Raw genomic sequence first — 20,318 nt, 5'->3', positions numbered from 1 at the left:
CTAAATCTTGGGAGGACTGTACTCAAGGCCTCTTCTAGTTTCTTTTTTTTACTGTTCCAGGTCAAGAATTCCAAATATTCCTATGCACTTTCATTTCTGCAACTGTTTCCTGAGCTTATCTCTTTAGCAAAGTCTTGCTAAAAGTAAAATGCTAAAATGCAAAATACAGTATTACTTATACTCTTTTGAACTATTTCCTCTTATTATTGAGATTGTACTGAGCTACAGTCTCAATAGGTAGGTAATAGTTTTACCCCCCATTTTGCCACTGCGAAACATGGGTCTCCTTCCAGCCTCTGATACCAGTTTCTCCAACATCTGCTGCATCATCAGTAAGCCAATACCGCATATTTTATAGCATAAAAATATGGGGTACTGCCTAAGCAGTACCCCACTTCCAGCACCAATTTCTAGGTTAGTCATAGTCATTCTAGCTCCTGTAACATATGAATTCTCAAATCTCAATTTTCTCTCTTACAGGAAGTCCAAAAAGCAGTGTTTCTAATTTGGAGGTGTCTGTCTTCCAAGTAGTAATTTAGCCATTCATGCTCCTTCTCTCTTCTGGCTCTGGCCATCTCTCTGGCCAAAATACAGTTTTTAAGATCACCATACTCACTAGCTTCAAGTTGATGGACAAAGAGTGAAGATGGAAGGACTTCATTAAGCCTGAAAATGAGCATGTCACTTCCTTTTACACTTCACTGGCTAAAAGTCATTCAAATGACCACAAATAACTAAAGGGAAGTTGGGATATTTAGTCTAGCTGTTTGCCCAGGAAGAAGAAATAAGTTTCATGAATGACTAATCAAGTCTCTGTTACAAGGTTCTAAAAGGAAAAAAAATGCTACAGAAAAAGAACAGACAGTCACTCCAGGGTCTTTGTCCATTCTAATAGGTGTGACCTTATTCTAATAGTTCCAACAAAATAATCATTTCCCTATTATATAAAAGAGTAAGAATTCACTTTGTTGTAAATAATGGGATTACTTCAAACAGAGTATTTGTGATAGTGTGATAGGTACATAAGTCAGACTGCAGAGGGTTAATAAGTGAAATTCAGATAACAAAAAGAGACATTGAATGTAGAATACTCTTTAAAGCTTGGTTGTGAAGGAAAGGAAACACAGTGGAACCACAAATGTAGAGGATTGAAGACAGAAAAGATAATAGAAGAGAACTCAGGGATTGGAACTAGAGTACAGATGGATAATTCATCTTATATAAGAGCTGGGAGTGTCTCATTCCTCTGATATTGGAGGAAAGGAAAGATCCAGAAGTACCTAAGTTTCTAGCATTTGGAAAATTGAAGGAGTTTGTGACTAATAGCATTGATCTTCTTGTGAAGTTTGAAGTAAAGTCACATAATGAAATGTGGTTGGGATTTAAAGACTGCAAAAGTATTCTGGTGGGAAGGGAGAAAAAGGTGCTGAAGAATATATAAGTAGGAGGTTAAGACCTAAATCTGTAGTGTTAAGATACATAATGTAGTGTACTGTTCCGCACAGAACTTAGCAACCGCTGTAGGAGAGGAACAGGCAGATGATTAGCACTTCGTGTGTATATTTACTATAACACTTATTACACTGTAAAGCCCCAGGAAGCAGAGACTTAGATTTTACAAACTATGCACACAGTAGGCACATGATGAATTTTTGCTTGATTTTATAAACTATGCACACAGTAGGCACATGATGAATTTTTGCTTGAATGAATTGATTCAATCATTGCCAATTCTGCCATAGTACTCTGTAGAGTACTGGCAACTGCCCACATTTCATATGGTATGCCAATGCTAAAAAGAAAAAAAAAAGGCTAAAAAAATTCAGGCATACTCAGCTAAACTTAGCAGTCTTAAAACGGCAACTATGTCAGCTGAGACATACTTTTTATTTTGTGCCAGTACATCTTTCTTTGATGTTTCCTTCATTTTCCTTATGCTACTGTGTTATTGAACCTGAAAGGGATAAATCTAAGTTCAATAAGCTACGTTATTATTCCAAAAGTCCTGAAAGTTCTTCAGACACCTACAACTGAACTCACAACCCCCATCACAATATTCCTTTCAAGAGATTCGCAGACAAGGATGACTACTTATGATGCTTACTTCACAGATAAAAAGCTGAGTAGGTGAGGGGTGGAAGGACAAAATCGGGGTCATTCACTGAATCGTCAGCAGAGTCTGGCACAGATTCTGCTTCCTTCTCCTGTTTTCTCCCCTTGTAAACTTCAGAGTTGTAGTGATCTCAGACTTCACTTAGTCGAACTCCTTTATGTTACACAGGTGTAAACTCAGGTTCAGGAAGTCTGACCCAAGACTTAGTCAAAGTGGGCTCTTTCCTTTACACGACGCCATCTCTCAAGATCCACAGCCCTAACTCACCATTTGGCGGTAGAAAAAAATGGCCAGAAACGAAACTACGTACAAGAGTCCAGAACCAGGCTCCACCTCCCGGATCAGGCAGTCCGGGCCTCCAGCTAACAAAGCGTCTGGTCCGTGCTTCGGTATGGGTTCCCCACCCGGCCCAGGCTGCTCCTCTCCAGCCTGCCCGCCCGCCCCCAGCACCGCAGCACTGCCCGCCCGCGGGGGCCCAAGTCCCGACCCTCGAAATCTCACTTTCGTGTTTCGGCCACCCGCGCGCCACCGCTCAGGCGACGACTGATGGCGTCATCCGTACTTCCGCCTGCGGCTGCGTTCTAGTCATCAGCGAGGAAGGAAGAAGGGAGGTCTGAAGGGTTGTGTGCGGGGGAAATAGCGAGGAAAGAGAAGCAATCCGGGTGTAGCGGGCGCTACGGCAGTAACCGCGGCCCTCCTCTGTCCCTGGCGTCCCCCCATCGGAAGTCGCCCTAGGCACACTTCCCCCGACTCTGGGTAGTCTCCCCTCCGCTTGATCTCCCGACACCCCGGTCTCCCTCTTCGCCTCTAACCACCCCCTCCTAGCTCCCTCACGCTCCCTCCCTCTCCCTCCCTCCCATCGTCAGGCTCCCCGCCCTTAGTATCGCGAGACGAGGTGAGAGCTGGCGGAGCGGCGGCGGCGGCGGCAGCAGTAGAGGTGACCGAGGCGGTGGCGGCGGAGGCGGCACCGAGCGCTGTGTTGGTCCCGGTGCGGCCGAAATCGCGGTAGAGCGTAGCCCCCACGCCCCTCCCCCGTCCGCGCCCTCCCTCTTTCCCCGGAGATGGAGAAGGCTACGGTTCCGGTGGCGGCGGCGGCGGCGGCAGCTGAGGGAGAAGGGAGCCCCCCGGCGGTGGCGGCTGTGGCGGGCCCCCCCGCGGCTGCACCGGCGGCGGAGGTCGGCAGCGGCGTTGGCGGCGGCGGCGGCAGCGGGGCTTGCTCGGCCTCGTCTCCTCGTGGGATGGTGCGAGTCTGCGACCTGCTCCTGAAGAAGAAGCCGCTGCCGCAGCAACACCACAAGGCCAAGCGTAACCGGACTTGCCGACCCCCCAGCAGCAGCGAAAGCAGCAGCGACAGCGACAACAGCGGCGGCGGTGGAGGCGGCGGCGGAGGCGGCGGCGGCGGCGGCACCAGCAGCAACAACAGCGAGGAAGAAGAGGACGACGACGACGAGGAAGAGGAGGTTTCTGAGGCAAGGGCCTGGTTTCAAGGGAAGGAGGGAGGAAGGGAGCGTAAAGGGTAGGGGCCAAAGGTGGGAGGGGACTTGCGGTGGGACAGATTCCTGTGGGCTTGATCTGTCTTAGGGGCCAGGCTTTCCACTGCCCCCTTTCTTTCCCCGGCCGAAATTGTGAGGTGTGGACATGTGGGGGAGGGTAGCTGACACGTGGGGGTGGGAGGACCACGGAGTGCACAGAGTTGGTGAACAGCACGTTACCCTGGCATGGTTCACTCGGTTTAGGATGGAGGGAATCGCTTAGATTCCCTCTTTGCCCAGCCGGCGGGGTCGGCCTTGGGCCAGTAGGGCCGTGTTACGCCTGGGGCGGGGGCGGGACCAAAGCTGGAGGGGTAAGATAATAGGTAGATGAGTCTCGTGAGGAACGACTAGGAGGTTGGTACATTTCTCCCACTTGTGAGGTGGAGGGGAGCAGTTTTGGGGGGAGGCAAGGTTGCAGTGGACTCAGAGCTAGGTATTTGTGTACGTGAGAGACACGTGAGAAGCTGTACTTTTCCATACTGTTCTGCTGCAGGTTTTTTTTTTTTCATAACTATTGTGGCTGCTGAAGTAACCTTCACTTCCTCAATCTCTCAAGGATTTTGGATGAACTGATCTTACGTCCATATACATTTATATGTAACTCGGTGGATGAAAAATATGTTTGATCCTTACATGTACATACTCTTACATTTTCAAATGCTTCCTTGGTGAGGAAGAATTAAGCTAGGCCCTGTTGCTTTCCACATAACGTCAGGCAGCTGAAGAGTCTGCTTTGGAGCCAGGCTTGGTTGTGGTGAGTTGGAATAGGAAGGCCTCTTGGTTTGTCCTAGTGATCTGGTTTCATAATAACTGTTTATAATTTTTCCTGGGTCCACAGACAGGCGGCGTTGCAGGACCTCATTCTTCAAAGAAGACCATTTAACCAAAACTCAGTAAAACATACCAACCATACTGAGAACAAGCGAAGAAGAGTTAGCCTTACTAGTTAGCAGCTCTTTTGTAACTCTTTTGTCCACTCCCTGAAATGGAAGCTTGAAAATCTTGATCTGAAGAAAGAAGTTGTAACTTAAGGCAGCAGAAGGAAAGCAGCTTTAAAGGCTGATTATAAATTAACTTATAAGAGAGAACAACTGAATTATCTAGAAGTACCACTTGCCATTTATTCTTTTCCACAAGCACAGCTAATTTTGGTAAAAGACTGGTTTTTCGAAAATTACATTATTGGAACTTGGGTTCCCTAATTTTAAATAGGGAAATACCTTTTAAAGAATTTGAGACTTGTCTGTTAGTAGAAGACTAGATTCTCTTTGACCTCAGATTGGATGAAGTTATATCGGTAGAGATGTAATAAATAGTTCGTGCGTGTATACCAAAAAGATGGACACTCCCTGCTATTTCATTTAGCCTACTGAATTCTAAGGGTAGGTTTGTAGTGATAGATTTTGTATTGACCTAGTTGGGTGTTTCAGGATAGTGTGTTGCTCAGCCTGCATATGAAACAGTGAAGAGAAGGATGTGACAGGATCCTTATTTCCAGTAAAATCTATTATATGGTAGTTAGAATCATTCAATTGTATTATTTTTACAGAGATGAGAAACATTTTAGAGGTAATCTCATCTAACCCTTTTATTTTAAAAATGAGACTTTTTTTTTTTTTTTAAGGAAACTGGTTGTGGTGGTAACAGCAAAAGTGGAAATCAGAGTTTTCTAATGATTCAGACCAGTATACTTTTCATGACAATTTATTCCCTGTATCTCCCTCCTGACCTTTTTCAAAAACTAGGCGGTCAATTGCAAGGTAACACAATCATGCAGCTATGGGCAAAATACCAATATTTTATTAAGATTTTAAATTCTCAGATAAAGTATCAAGCTCTGGTTTGGAACTTAATATGAAGTTGAGTGCAGTACTTACTGAAATATTATTCTCTAAACTTCACATACCTAGATAGTTCTGTCCATTGGAATTGAGCCAAATAAGCAAAACTTTTAGTAATTCATTAAATCATGTAGAATAGGCTTAAGTTTGTAGGTGTGTTAGTTTTGTGAGTTGGGTTTGTTTTCCTTGGAAGATAGGAATGATATATGTTGACTGATCAACTAGGGGAGTGTTTTCTTTGTTTTTAATATGCTTTATTCTGTCTTCTGTACAGTGGTGTAAACAGTGGGTTTGTCATTTGTTATGGAGCTGAGTCAGGAGAAATAAGTGGAAGAAAGCACAACCATTTGTATAAATCTATACAGGTACATGATGAGGGATAAGCAGGCAGGAGGACAGTATGTCTCTGCACCTGCCTCCATCCTTGACCAGAATAGAGAAATAAATAAACGTAATTGTCACTGTACACTATAAGCTAAATGGATGAGTTGTGCAGTGTTTTTCATTTCATTACCATTTTATTGACATGTTAGCAGAAGTTTAACTTTCTAGAGCTAGGAAATCTTGTGGCTAATACTTAATTGTACTTACTTCCTTTCTGTTATTGGCTACACAATGAAAAATATGGATAACGTCTTTGAGATTATTCTTCCAATAAAAAAATCATTGAAAGGTTAAGAAGAAGTAAGAAAGGTTATAGTTTTGGGATATTTAACCTACAAAAGTGGAGGATAATTTAACAAGAATATATATGTTTACTTCGATGAAACGCTAGCTGGATATTTTGTATATCTGCTGAAAGAGGGAACACTGGAAGGAAAGGAGATTCAATTTAAATAAAAGCTTTATTTGAATGTTCAAGAACAAGAATCTAATTTTTACTAAACGTTAGCGTAGGTTATTGAGAACTGGATTTTCTCTTCAGTATTTCAGAATAAGGATAATCATGTTTTAGATAATTTGTGTAACTTCAGATATTCCTTTACCCACCTCCCCAATCTGATGCAAAACCTTAGATCAAAAACTGAAAATTGCAGTAATTTCTCAGCTTTCAGTGGGTGACTAACCAATATGGAAAATAGAAATGTATTTCCTAACATAAAAGTTGTGATGCACATCTTTTCCGATTAGTGGATTTCCGATTAGATGGAGCTTGGATTCATATCTTTGGTCCATCACACACTACGTTTGTGATCTTGGGCAAGTTACATAACCTCTCTCCTGTTTCCTTATATGTTAATGGTGATAATAGTAGATTCTATCTTATAGCATTGTTTTGAGAATTAAATGAGTTAATACAGTTTTCATGTATTCCCATTTTCACCCTTAGGTGTTGTCATATTTGTTTCATTATTCATAAATGTTTGGAGTTTCTACTATATGGTAGGAGTTTTACTGTACTGAGTAAGCAACGGTGAGCAAAACTATTTTAAGACATTGATTTAAAAATATACCAATGATTAAATATAAGTTTGAGGAAGTATGAGAGTGAAAGCAAATGGTTAGATGTATATCCTGAATAAAGTATATGAGAAGTATACAGATGTTCGGAGGGGATATTCATACTCATTTTAAAGGCAAAGATACTGGGTTAGAAGGGTTTTATTTAGGTAACTTCATTAGGGTCACGTAGCTGATAAGTGGCAGAGTGGACTTAACCTGTGTTTGTTTGATTCAAAGCAAAGCCTGCCTATTCATTCACTCATTCACATACTCTGGTATGCCGTATGATGTTGAGTACGACATCAGTGATGTTGGCATTTCAGATGAGTTAAAACAAATTCAGATGGCATAGGGGAAGATACTTTTTGGCAGTAGGACAACCACTGAAGACAAATTAGCTACCCTGAGCTTTGCTTTTTTTGTTCTGAAAAGCTCATTAAAAAAAAAAATACAGAGAAGTACAGATAAATATATTCATATTTCCACCATTTAGAATTAACAGTTGCTAACAGAATGAAACTTTATAGTGAAAACCAACTTGTTTAGAGGCAATCTTTTTGCTTCTCCCTGCCTTTCAAGACTTACGCTTTTTAAGGTTATCTTAGAAAAAAAAAATTTCCTTTTAAATAGGAGATGTTAATTTAGGGTCTGGATAGGCTGTGAATACCCTGGAGTTAAACTCAAGATTTTGTTGAAGGTGCTTATAAGTTGTTGTTGTTTTTCTTCTTTTCTTCCCTTAACCTGTAGTATGTGTGTAAAACTTTCATTAGATACCATACTCAGAAGTATATGACCACCTCCTCCCTCCTTCCTACCTTGTTATTTTGAAACATTCTCACTGCGTGGTTGTGGGAAATCAGGCGAGCATTTATATGGATTGTTTACAATTGGGAAACTTGCTTCTAAGGTAATGTGGTAATGAAGAAGGCATATTTATGTTGTGAAGTAGGGGGTCGCAGATTTATCTTTCTGGTAAATTAGCCCTATGCCTACTCTCTCTTCTCTTAAATTCTCATATTTTGCCTTTTAATCGATGAAGCATTTTCATCTAGTCTGCTATGTTCTGTCAGATCCAAAGACAGAAAACTTGTCTTACATATCTCTCTATCTCCTACTGCACTGTACCATGTGTGTTATTAATAAGTCATAGCGTCTTACCTTTGCTAGGATTTGGTGAAGTCAGATCTCCGAAGTAAAAATAGTTTATAAATATATCTTATTTAGTTACTTTGGACATATTTGGTACCTCAAGTCTTTTTTATTTTTTTAAAGATTTCTTCTTTTTTCAAAATATTTATGTATTTATTTATTTGGTTGCATTGGGTCTTAGTTGCGGCAGGCGGGCCCCTTAGTTGTGGCTTGCGGGCTCCTTAATTGCGGCTCGCCGGCTCCTTAGTTGCAGCACGTAGGCTCCTTAGTTGTAGCATGCGAACTCTTAGTTGCAGTGTGCATGTGGGATCTAGTTCCCTGACCAGGGATCGGACCCCGGGCCCCCTGCACTGGGAGCGCAGAGTCTTATCCACTTGCGCCACCAGGGAAGTCCCTGGACCTCAAGTCTTAAGGTAACAGAACTTGGTTGCAGCTATTTATGGTGGACCCCTGTCAGATGCTTTTATGGGATTCTAATTACTCAGTTTAGTCTAGTCATTAACCTCACCAACCTAATTGGAGTTAGTATTGTGAAAGTTTTAACTGTTGAATAATCATCAAAGCAGTACATTTTGACTCCCAGAAATTCACTAGACTATTTGCTAGACTGCTTCTACTAGCATCCAGATTAGACCATCAGTTGACTAGCAGGTTGATTTTTAGGCCCTTGAGAGTATTTGCACTTATGACAGTATATTCTGTATTTTTTAAGGATAATTTAGTGGCTTAGGAAATGTGGATATAATGAGCTTCCTTATAATTTTTCCGTACTTGACCATAGACAAAAAGGAATTTTTACTTCCTAATGGTATGTGAATTAGTGCCTGCTGATACCACTTATATTTTTGTTAGGACCGATAGGGGGCACCAACATCCATGGTAACCTATTCCAAATCTGACTAACTTCCTTCAGCTTTCGCCTTTTGAAAAAAAAAAAGTTATTAGGGAATAGAAGGTGATGGGTAGATATGAATACTCCTTCGAGTGCTTGGAACCTTACCTTCCTGGTAGAGTTATGCCTATCCATTTGCCACCCAGAAGCAAAATACCCTTCCTGACTTAACGGTGTTTTTACTTCTTAACTTTTTTTTTCTTTTGTCTTTAGAAACTATTCTTATCCAATCATGAGGGGAAGTGGAATTGTAGAGCATTATAGGTATCATTTTATCATGATTTGTAATTTAGGGTTTTAATTATTGAAAAGGGATATGCTGGAAATTTTATCTTCCCCAAGAATGCTATGAAAAAATCAATATAGACTTAATTATTGAAAGCATAACTTAGGTTGACTTCTGTCATCCTACGAAACTCATAAACATTACCTGATCTTTTTAGAGTTGACTTTTTACGTTTACTTCAGGGTGAAACTAGAGATAAAAGAGGGTCAGGTGGAAAAACATGTAAATATCACAGTACTTTAGGAATTCCTTTTGGAGCCAATATTATTAGTGTTCTTATAGATAATTTTGATATATAATAAAATCTCTCAAAGTATGTAGATAGATCATATTGAATTGTACTGATGGGAATGGACAACAAGATTATTGAGAATAGATTGAAAATTTTAAATAGGTTTATATGAGTCATGGGTAAAAAAATGTGCTTTTTTGATTAAATGGTCTGAAACAAAGCATGCTTTTTCAGTAAAAGTTCAACATAATGTTAAACAAGATTAAATAAGGTATTAGAGATAACCAAAGTCATAATTCTAATTTTAAATAATGCTAAGATACATCTGCAAAAAATAGATTATATATATTTCTGCCTGCTGTACCGTGAAAATGATTACTAAAACTAAGGAAGTTCTAGAGAGAGAGTTTAAAAATGATTGGAGGGTGAGGGATGGAAGCCATGATCAAGGAGGACTGCTGATTATCCTTAATTATATTCTCATTGCTCTTATTATTTAATGTTCAAATTAACCAGTTACTCAAACTGAGTCACAACATGTATTAGTGTTATTTCAATTTTGAAAATAAGTAAACTCATTTCTCATTTCTTGAGATTATTTGAAAGTATAGACTAGACATGGCAAATTTATGAAACTAGTTTATAGCTGTGCATCTCCGGTAGGGTGTATTCCCCTCCCGAGCTATCATTTGGTCTCATTTAATCTTTAATTTTTTAATCCTCCCTGCCCCCCAGTAAAAAAAAAAGGAACAGAAAAGAAAAAAAGAAAAGTGGAGAAATAAAAGACCTATCCTAAAATTAATTCTTGGCTTGGTCTTTCCTCATGGAGTGTTTTTTAATTAAAGAACATTTGAATGAAAAATATTTCAGAGAGATCTGTGGAAAAATTGGTTTCATCAGTTTTGAATTTGGAATAAAAAAACATTAACATGAAGTTCTGTTTTCCTTTTCTTCTTTCCTATTGCCCTAAATCTGAAACCTGAGAAGAAAAGGAAGTCTTCCTGTTTGTGTTACACCAAATCTGTTTTCAGTTTAGTCTTTAACCCCGTTATTGTCTTTTCCCTTCTCTGTGCCACATTTCCCTCTTGTTTTTTATATGAAGTTAATAACAAAAATAGTCCTGTTGCAAAGCCTCTAGTGTAGTTCTTACTAGTGTGAGATTTGGTATAGGAGTTGATTCTTTTACTTGTGAAACATTTATTGTGTATCTACTATGTGTGGCTGTTTTTACTATATAATAATCTCAACCATTTCCTTCTCAGGGAATATGAAAAAGTTAGCTATATTTAAAATCATAGCTCTATATAGTTAGTAAAACTTTTAAACTTGCACACGTGAAAACTTAACACAGTGATGGAATTCTGTTTTTTATGATTTTTAGAAGATAAGTATCACTATTAGTATATTTTTCTAACTAAGTTTATTTAAGAGGCATTATTGAGACCTAGCATAATCACTTCGGAATTTTGAGGGTTTTGAAGAAATTGAGACATTATTCCCAGCTTCATAAAATTTAAATCTTGTTGAGACAAAATTAATAATAATTTAAAACTGTGAGGATGATTTTAATCCTGTATGATTACTTTACTTGGGAGTCTAACAGTTTTCAGTGTATCTGTGTGCCTTTAGAATTGGTCTCATTATAGGGATTGTTCTGTTTTTGCATACTGATAGTGTAGACTTTACATCTTTTATGAGTGTCTCTTGGAATACTCACTAATTTGGGGTATTTTTTTTTATTTAAAAATTTTTTTTAAGATGAGGCCTGTTATGTGATACTTTTTTAGAGTGTCCTTGACTACTAAGTTACACCAAAGAAACATTCATTCTAATTTTACCCTGAAGATTTTGTAGTAAGAAAAGAGGTAGCTATACTAGTATACTTATGGTTGCTGCAGGTAGAGATGGGTTAGAATATGAAAAATTGAGTTACAGGGCAATGTCAAATATCTTTTAAATTAGATCTTAAATACAGTGTTTCTATAATTAAACATAATTAATTAAGCATACATATTTGTAGAAACTTACACATATTTGTAGAAAATTTGACAAAATCAAAAAATATCTAAGGAATACAAAAATCACCTAATCTTTTTTCCAGAATTAATCATTATTATTTGAAATCATCTTTGCATTCTTTTTTTCCTCAGATAATGATTACGTATTTATTTAACTATAAAAACTAGTGATGCTTGTTTTGTAAAAAAAAAAAAAGAGTCTTCTAATACACGAAGGTTTTATCCAACTCTTAGAGTAAATGCTGCTAACAGCTTGGTGTATATCAAATGGTCTAGTTTCTTTGTTGGTGAGAGTGAGTTGAATGAGAGAGATGGTGTGGGTGTGGGTATGTGTGTGTGTGGGGGGGTGTCTGAGAGAGTATGTTAGGATTTGGCTCATTCTCATTTACTTATGAATGTTTCACAGTATGATGTTCATAATTTATTTGATCTTTTATGTTGGTAGACAGATTGTTTTCAGGACATTGCTATCACATACACATTGCTGAAGTGAACATCCTTTTACAGTTATTTTTGAGTATAAAAGTATTTCTTTGGAATGGATTCCTGGAAATGGAATTTAAGGGCCAGAGGTTATTCACGTGTTAATTTGATAAATGCTCCCAAGTTTTACTTCCATCAGCAGTGTGTAAGAATGCCACTGGATTTGATCATCTTAGTTTTTAAAATCTGTTAAACAAAAAATAGTGTTTTGTTTTTGTTTTCCTTATTACTGTTGACATTGAGCAAATTTTCCTGTTTATTTTTTATTTGGATTTCTTTTGAAAATTTCCTGTTTTATCTATTATTACAGTTGTTACTTATTCTATTAGAGTTTTTTTTTCTTAGTGATTTGTGATGCTGTTTATATTTATGGGTATTAATCCTTCACGGTGTTGTTGCAACATATTCTCTGTTTACATTATTTTTACAACGTAGAAAATTTTTTATTTTTTTGTAGTAAGATGAATTATTCTTTTATGACTCCTTCTTTACCCCAGTATTTAAACAAAATTTCTTAGATATTTTCTTTTAATACTTCTATACTTTTTTTCCCAAAGATACATGGATATCTTTTTGGATATAGTATTTAATTGTTTATCCATTTCTTATTTACTCTTTTCATCAGCATTTGACCTTGCTGACCAATCCTTGCCTCTTAAAAAGTGCTATTCTCTTTGCTAATGTAATACCCCCCTCTCCTGTTTTTACATTACTAGCTGCTTTTTTTGGTCTTCTTGCTTCCTCCCACCCCCTTCACTGTACATCCTTTGGTTATTTAGTACATCATTGCTCATTCCTGGGCCCTTTTTGGTCTTTTATCTGCTTACTTCTTAGGTGATTTTATCTAGTTTTGTGTCTTTATATATGCATTTGCTAATGACTCTCAAGTTTATATCTCCAATATAAACCTTTCTTCTTGAGTACCGGGCTAAAACTTCTGGCCACCCAACAGTTGTACAAACCTTTCTTCTAACACATAGTCTTCTTTCTTCCTCAAGAGAATCAATCCAAAGTCCCATCTGGATACTACATATAGCTCACAGTGTAGGATATCTACATAATGCTTGTCCTCTTAATTCAGTCCAGTAACCTGTAAAATAATAAAAAACGTATCTATCCTTCCTTTGCCCAACCCATTGTACAGTGGTGAATAGGAATAGGATAATCATAATGACAGCTTCTTTGGAGAAGGAAGGAGTAAGTAGACAGCAGTCATTGGTCCATAGTAACAATGAAATCCTTCTGGACAGGAGAAGACTGCCCTGGCAACTATGTAAAATCCTTGGTTAAACTCTGATTTTGCTCTCTGGGAGGAATGCCCTTTTGAATATTGTGTGTGTCCTTGGCTTTGTTCTTTGGTGATTATTCCTTGTTATCTTCCTTTGCCACATCTGAAGTAGTAGGCATTTGAGATTGCAAAACTTTTATAGCACTGTACCAGTTGGCATACATTTAGGGGCTGCGGGGTTACTTAAAGTTCAGTTATAGAGTTTTATAGGCCAGTAATGTGGTTTGATGGTAAATCTGTCTCAAACATTTAATAGATTTCTGTTCTGTTTTCTTTAAGTCAGTACCATGTGATATTAACTACAGCAGGTCTCTTTTTGTCATATTTATTTTGAAATCAACTCATTCTCTTACTTCTCTCTCTACTAGGCCTTTTCCTTTCTCCCTGTGTTACCTGGCTACCTTGAGGGCATCTGAAATAATAGGCTTCGGTGACATATCAGTCAGGATTTAACCAGAGAGGCAGAACAAGTAGGAGGTTTATATATGCTAGATAGATAGATAGATAGGTAGAAAGATAGATAGATAGGTATATATTAAGAAATTTATTACAAGGAATTGGCTTACACAATTTTGGGGGCTGGCTAACAAATCTAAAATTTGTAAGGTAAGCAGTTGAAAAGGTAAGAGCTCAGGCAGGCTGGAACACATGGGCATATGCTGAAGCTGTTCTCCATAGGCAATTAGAAAAGGAAGATCCGGTGAAGGGATAGCAGCTATAGACTCAGCTGGTGTTCGGAGTCACATTTGTCAGGAAGAATCCAGTCTCTTTTAAGAGCTCAGCTGACTAGGTCCAGCTCACTAAGGATGATCACCCTAGCTTATTAGGGACTTTAATTATATCTGCAAATCCCGCCCCCCCACCTCTAACAGCAGCACCTAGATTAGTGTCTGAATAACTGAGAGAAAGTATTTACCAAATGGCTGTTGCCCTTCTTTCCTCTTAGTTTACCCTAACCAACTTGACACATCAAAAATCATCATAGGTAGGAAAGAAACACCCTGTACCTGATCTTTGTTACTGTCTGACAATGAATCTCTGAGGTCAGAAAGTTAACTCCTTGTGTTTGGAATGCAGAAACAACTGCCTTTCCCAAACTTGAGAGACCCCAAATTAGACTGTTATAGAGTAGGGTTTGCTACTGAGAGATCTTCTCAGAGAGATCTCTGCTTACAAACTGCCTTATTCATAGTTGAGTTGATCTTTCTAGTTATTCTTTAAACAGCTAACACATCAATATTTTGAGTTTTTCTAATTGCTTTTCTTGGAGCTCCATACCTGGTAGTCTTGTGATGTGCCCTACTCGTTATTGCAGGCAAGAGTTTTACAAGATGCTTTGCTACTGCATAAGACTTGCTGGCTTCCCAGCCTGATACGCTTCCTTGCTACCTGTCTTCTAAGCCTTATCAGAATTTTTAGGAATTTGTTATTGCAGCATTCCACTACTAACTTACTGTATTAGTTACGGTATAGGATGGGTTATTTGAACAAAGAGACTCCAAAATACATGAAGTTCAAACAGGGTAGATTATGTGATAATCTGGGGGTAGTCCTTCATGTCATTCGTAGATCTAAGTTTCTACTGTTTTGTTACACCATCCATTAACCTGTGCTGTCTAATATGGTAGTGACTAGCCATATATGGCTACTGAGCACTTGAAATGTGGCTCTGGATTTTTAATTTTATTTAATTTTAAATTAATGTAATTTAAATAATCATATGTGGCTAGTGGCTACCATATTGGAGAATGAAGATACAGAATGTTTCCATCATCACAGAAAGTTTTATTGAATAGCTGTGCCTTAAAGTGTTGACTTCATCTACAAGTTCTAATCTGGTTTACTAGCATTATGTCCATGTTTCACCCTATTGTGGGCTGAATTGTGTTTCCTCACAATTCATGCTGAAGCCCTAACCCCCAGTATCTCAGGATGTGACAGGTTAAATCAGGTCATGTAGGGTGTGCTCTAATCCAGTCTGACAGACATCCTTATAAGAAGAAGAAATTTGGACATAAAAAGAGACACCAGGGATGTGTACACAGAGAGAAAAGGCCATGTGAGGGCACAGTGAGAAGACGGCTATCTGTAAACCAAGGAGAGAGGCCTTAGAAGAAACCACACCTGCTGACACCTTGATCTTGGACTTCTAGCCTCAGTAACTGTGAGAAAATAAATTGCTGTTGTTTAAGCCACCCGGTCTATGTATTTTGCAAGGCAGCCCTTGCAAACTAATACACAGCCCATGAGAAATAAGAACTAGAAAAGTGAGCACAGATAGCTTCCTTTTAAGGAGTTGACCAAGAAATTGCAAACATTACTTCCTGTTATATCCTGTTGGCCAGAACTTAGTTATATGTCCATACCTAGGACCTAGCTCTTGCTCTATGGCCATTATACCCAGATACAACTTGTGGGAGAAGTGTTTTACTAAAAGAAAAAGGGGAGTGTGGATATTGGGGGATAGTTAAAGACTTACACCAATATAATTCTAGGATTACATTGTCCTTATGGCTAGCAATATAAGAAAAAAAGTCACTTCTGGCTCCTGAAATATTCTTTTTGGCCTCGTTTGGGTCATGTGTCCATTGCTGAACCAGCAACTTCTACTACGGAAGAAGATTTCTTTGTTCAGGCCTACATCATGTCTTTCCACTCCATCTTGGAGGTGGACTAGGAGAGGTCATTCCCACCTGAGCCATCTCTCTCCATCTTTGCTGCCATTACCCTAGTGCTGGCTATTATCTTACTTAGACTTCATAGCGGCCTCCTAATTTGATCTCCTAGCTTTCTCTTCTGGTCTCACCATACTCCATTTATTATTCATGCAACAACTAAGCTAATCTTTCTGAAATGTAAATTGTTATTTGACTTCTCATCTCTCTTAGAATAAAGCCCAAACTTCTAACTTGGCCTTAGGATGTTATATTGACTCCAATAAATGATTGTCTTTTGTCTCTTTTTCAGTATTTATATCTGTCGTTTGTTTTTCTTCTCTTATTGCATCAGATTTGAACAGGCCCAAAATGTTGAATAAAAGTGGTAATATAGGCTATCCTTGTCTTTCCCTTGTTTTAATGGGAGTGCTGTTGGGTCACTATTAAGTATAATCCTTTATCAATTTAGTATATCTCTTTCTTTTACCCTACTAAATATTAGCAGAAATGTATACTGAATTTTGTCAAATGCTTTTTTGGCATCTATTGAAAAGATCATTTCTTCCTCTCCCTCCAATCTCTTCATATAATGAATTGCAATAATAAATTTCCTAATTACCTGTGTTTGAGATACTTATTATGATGTAGTTTTCTTTTAACATACTGTTGGGTTTGATTTCATTAAGCTTTTGATTTATATTTTCTATGGAGATTATTCATTTCATATTAGATTTTCAAATTTATTGGGAGAAACTATAGATAATTTCCTTCTTACATCAGTCTTATAAAATTTGTGCTTTATAGATTTAATTTATATGCATCCTTTTTCCTTTCAGTCTTATATGTTGTATTTTTAACTGTTTTTGCCATTGAGTTGTTAGAAGTTCGATCAAGTGCTTTATTTGATCTCTTTATAGTCAAGTAATTTTTTAAGTGGCTTAAGTAATTTAGTGTGTACTTCTTAATTGTGTATAATTTAAACAATTTAATAACAATACAACAAAAATTTTATTGTTTTAAGCACTTAAGTGTACAGTTCAGTAATGTTAAGTATATTCATATTGTTGTGTAACAGATCTTCAGAACTTTTTCATCTGGTAAAACTGAAATTCTCTACTTATTAGACAGCAACTTTCCATTCTCCTTTCCGCCAACTCCTGGCAGCCAACATTCTACTTTCTGTTTCTATGAATTTGACTACTTTAGATACTTCATATAAGTAGAATCATATAGTACTTGTCTTTTTGTGACTGGCTTATTTCACTTAACATGACGTCCTGAGATTCATACATGTTGTATCATGTAACAGGATTTCCTTCCCTTCTAAGACTGAATATCCCATTGTATGTATATATACCACATTTTGTTTTATCCATATATCCATCGACGGACATTTGGGTTGCTTCCACCTCTTGGCTTATTGTGCCTGTTAATTTTTACACTCAATTCTTGTAATTCGAATTTATACTGGCTTTGGAGGAAGACATGAACTTAGTCTTATGTTTCCAAATAGTTAATCAGTTGATTTAGCTATTTCATCATCTATCCTTTCCCACTATTTGAAGTACTACCTTTATTTCATATATTTAGACAATAGAACAATAGACTGGGTTATATCTGCTCAGTATGTATATCTTTATATGTATTGTATTTGTATAACCTTAAGGCCCACGTACTAAAATTAGTTGTTTGTACTAAGCAATTTCCTGTGCTTTTTGACAAGTAGCTAACATCTGTAGGGTTTTATGGTTAACAAAGTAATGTTCCATATTTTTCATCTTACTTAGTGGTCTTTTGAAAAAAAATATATATATATATATTTTTTTACTGCCTGTTAAGCCTGTAAGCAGGGTTGGCTTCTTTCCTTCCTTTCTTCCCTCCCTCTCTTCCAGATTTCTACTAAAGAAGTAAAGGTGCCTTCAGCACCAGCATCTGTACCATGTTCTTATTGATTTGTGATGTCATTAGCCTTAACTAGGCTGCCTTTTGGACTTGAACACCTTCATAACACTATTAGGGCAGGATCTACAAACTATGAATGTGTTTTAGTTCTCTTGCATTATCATTCTGGTGTTCTTTAGTTTTGTTTCAATATTTTAAAAATATATTTCAAATAAACCAGGAATAATTTAATACTTATGCAGCTGCTATTCAGGAAATGCCAAAATAGCAGAGCTGCTATATGACCTGAGATAGATGTTTTAATTCTATTGAAGAGATGATACATCTTTTAAACTGAACCTATGCTAAAGTATGTAGCAAAGTTACTAAACTATGACTGATGTTTGTTTATTTAATGTTGGTGGAGTCTTAAAGGGAGATTGCATTATCTTTTTTTTGTTATTAAATCATGTAGTAAATGTAAATTGTGTACTTGTGTAAACAAATTTTTGTTTTGCATAAATGGGGTCATTATAAAAATATTACGAAAATTTCTTTTTAAAATTAATGGTCTTATCATAGACTTTTCCCATATAAATACACTTATCGTTTATCTTATTCTTTTTAATGGCTGTGGAGTGTTCCCTTGTCAGGTATCATGACTTCCCTGGTTTTATTGAGTGTTTTGGCTGTGTCCAGGGTTCTACTACAAACAATACTGCAGTGGACTCTTTTTGATATGTATCTCTGTGTATGTGTGTCTGTATTTTGGTAGGATGTATTCCAATGGTGAAAGTGCTAGACCAAGGGTACATGGGTCTCTTCCTGTAGCTCCCATTTTGTTATGTGTATGAGCACTGTATTTTTAAAACTACAGTGGTTTTGTAGTGGTTTAGTATGTTTTAGGATGTGCTATGTCAGATGTCAGCTTTCAAGCCCCATTAATATCTATTCTCTGTGGATGTCTCTCTGTTAGCTGCTTTACCCATTAAGAGCCAGATAAAATATCACCTCTTCCCTGAAAGTATTCATAACACTTAGAACATTGGGTAATTATAACCTCAATAACTAGTATTTTAATAACTAGTATTTTAATGAGTGCTTACTATATACCAGGCACAGTTCTAATTGCTTTATGTATAGTATCTCATTTAACCCTCACAACTCTAAGAGGTAGATGATAATATTATCCACAGTTTGTAGTTGAAAAAAAATCAGGGAAAAGAATAACTTGCTCAAGGTCACAGTAAATGATGGAAATAAGATACAAACATGGGCAGTCTCACATCAAAGTCTGCTTTTTTTAACTTCTATAGTTCACTGCCTCCCTACTACTCTTTCATGGTCTCCCTAGTAATTGCTCAAGAGATGTTTTGTATAAATTGTAGAACTCACTAGCTTATTTCATGTTGCATTTTGGTCATCTTTACAGATCTGTGTGAATGACATCTTTTTCTAGTTTATGACTTACCCCTGGGTCATTATACATAAGCAGTAATAGTCCTGGTATGTTTAAGAGTCGGTTAGAACACCATATTATAAAACTGCACCCCACACCCTTCAAGAAAAAGACTTTATAGGAGTGTAGTTAATGTTGCTCTGTTCTGTTACATCTTGTTGTTTCCCTAACTCCATCTCGGGAAAAATTCATGTGATTGATCTTGAGATGGATTTCATAGATTGTGAGTGAATCGTATACTATTCTTCCCCTTTTCTGGAACGTCAAGTGAAAATAGATACCTTGTAGGTGACCTCTTTTATAGTAAGTTCTTAAAATGTGAAGTGAGAAGAATGCTGTCTTAGACCCTACTACATCTCTCAATTCATGCTGTCAAGTAAGTGTGATGTGCAAGCTGAATCTCTCAGCCTCACCTAAGAGGGACATCATAATACCTTCTTTTGCTGGGGGTCAGATTAGCTAAGTGTGTGCAAACATTTGTGAACTATAACAGTCTCCGTAAATATTAGTTTTTAAAACTGAAGTTTGAGGAAGAATGGAGAGTGTTGTAAAAATGGGGTTACTGACTAGTAATATGTTTGGTTGTTTTTAAAAAATACAATTTAAAATCTGTAAGTTAGAAAAATCTGACTCTTTTATTTTCTTTCCTGACTCCATTTAATTTGATTATTTTATTGAATTCATAGACTGCCAATAAAACTCTTCAGCTGTAATTGTGCATGTGGGTTAATTTATTTTAGGTGGAGCCGGTGTTAGCATAGGAAGTGGGATTCTGTAATGAAGATTCCACAAATAATAGTTGTGTGGGTTAAATGATCTTTTAGGATTATATCCTGGATTCATTAGATCTTTAGTATTTAAATAGAATATATTCTTAAATTCCCCCAGAATTTAAAGTTTTTTTTACTACTTAATTATACTGTTAATAAAGAGGGACAGATAAGAGTAATGGGAAAGTCAACATCCTTTTCTTACTCTTTTATCTCCTTTTCTGGGAATGATGAGGCAAGCCGTATTCGGTGACTTCTCTGCTGTAGGCTTAGC

General features: G+C 37.5%; 2 protein-coding genes across 17 annotated transcripts in view; one reads left to right on the top strand and one right to left on the bottom strand.

Annotated features, from left to right (window-relative positions):
- Positions 1 to 2,883, bottom strand: part of ALB (albumin) — a 140,308-nt gene extending 137,425 nt beyond the window's left edge. For 4 of the 9 annotated variants that reach the window (XM_027087550.1, XM_027087549.1, XM_027087548.1 and 1 more), the window contains exon 1: positions 2,105 to 2,594. The gene's annotated coding sequence lies outside the window, so the exon portion shown is untranslated. Of the gene's footprint in view, positions 1 to 2,104; positions 2,595 to 2,614 lie in introns of those variants that run through there. The other 5 variants (XM_027087551.1, XM_027087552.1, XM_027087554.1 and 2 more) reach the window with 3 other exon arrangements.
- A 53-nt stretch (positions 2,884 to 2,936) lies between these two features.
- Positions 2,937 to 20,318, top strand: part of ANKRD17 (ankyrin repeat domain 17) — a 162,282-nt gene continuing 144,900 nt past the window's right edge. For all 8 annotated transcript variants that reach the window (XM_027087545.1, XM_027087538.1, XM_027087537.1 and 5 more), the window contains exon 1: positions 2,937 to 3,582. In XM_027087545.1, coding sequence (XP_026943346.1) covers positions 3,175 to 3,582 — 408 coding nt within the window. In that variant the 5' untranslated portion in view covers positions 2,937 to 3,174. The remainder of the gene's footprint in view (positions 3,583 to 20,318) is intronic.

Source organism: Aethalodelphis obliquidens, unplaced genomic scaffold (genome assembly GCF_003676395.1).
Source record: "Aethalodelphis obliquidens isolate GAN/ISIS:26980383/991018 unplaced genomic scaffold, ASM367639v1 scaffold59, whole genome shotgun sequence".
NCBI lineage: Eukaryota > Metazoa > Chordata > Mammalia > Artiodactyla > Delphinidae > Aethalodelphis > Aethalodelphis obliquidens.
This window is presented reverse-complemented; position numbering and strand designations above follow the sequence as displayed.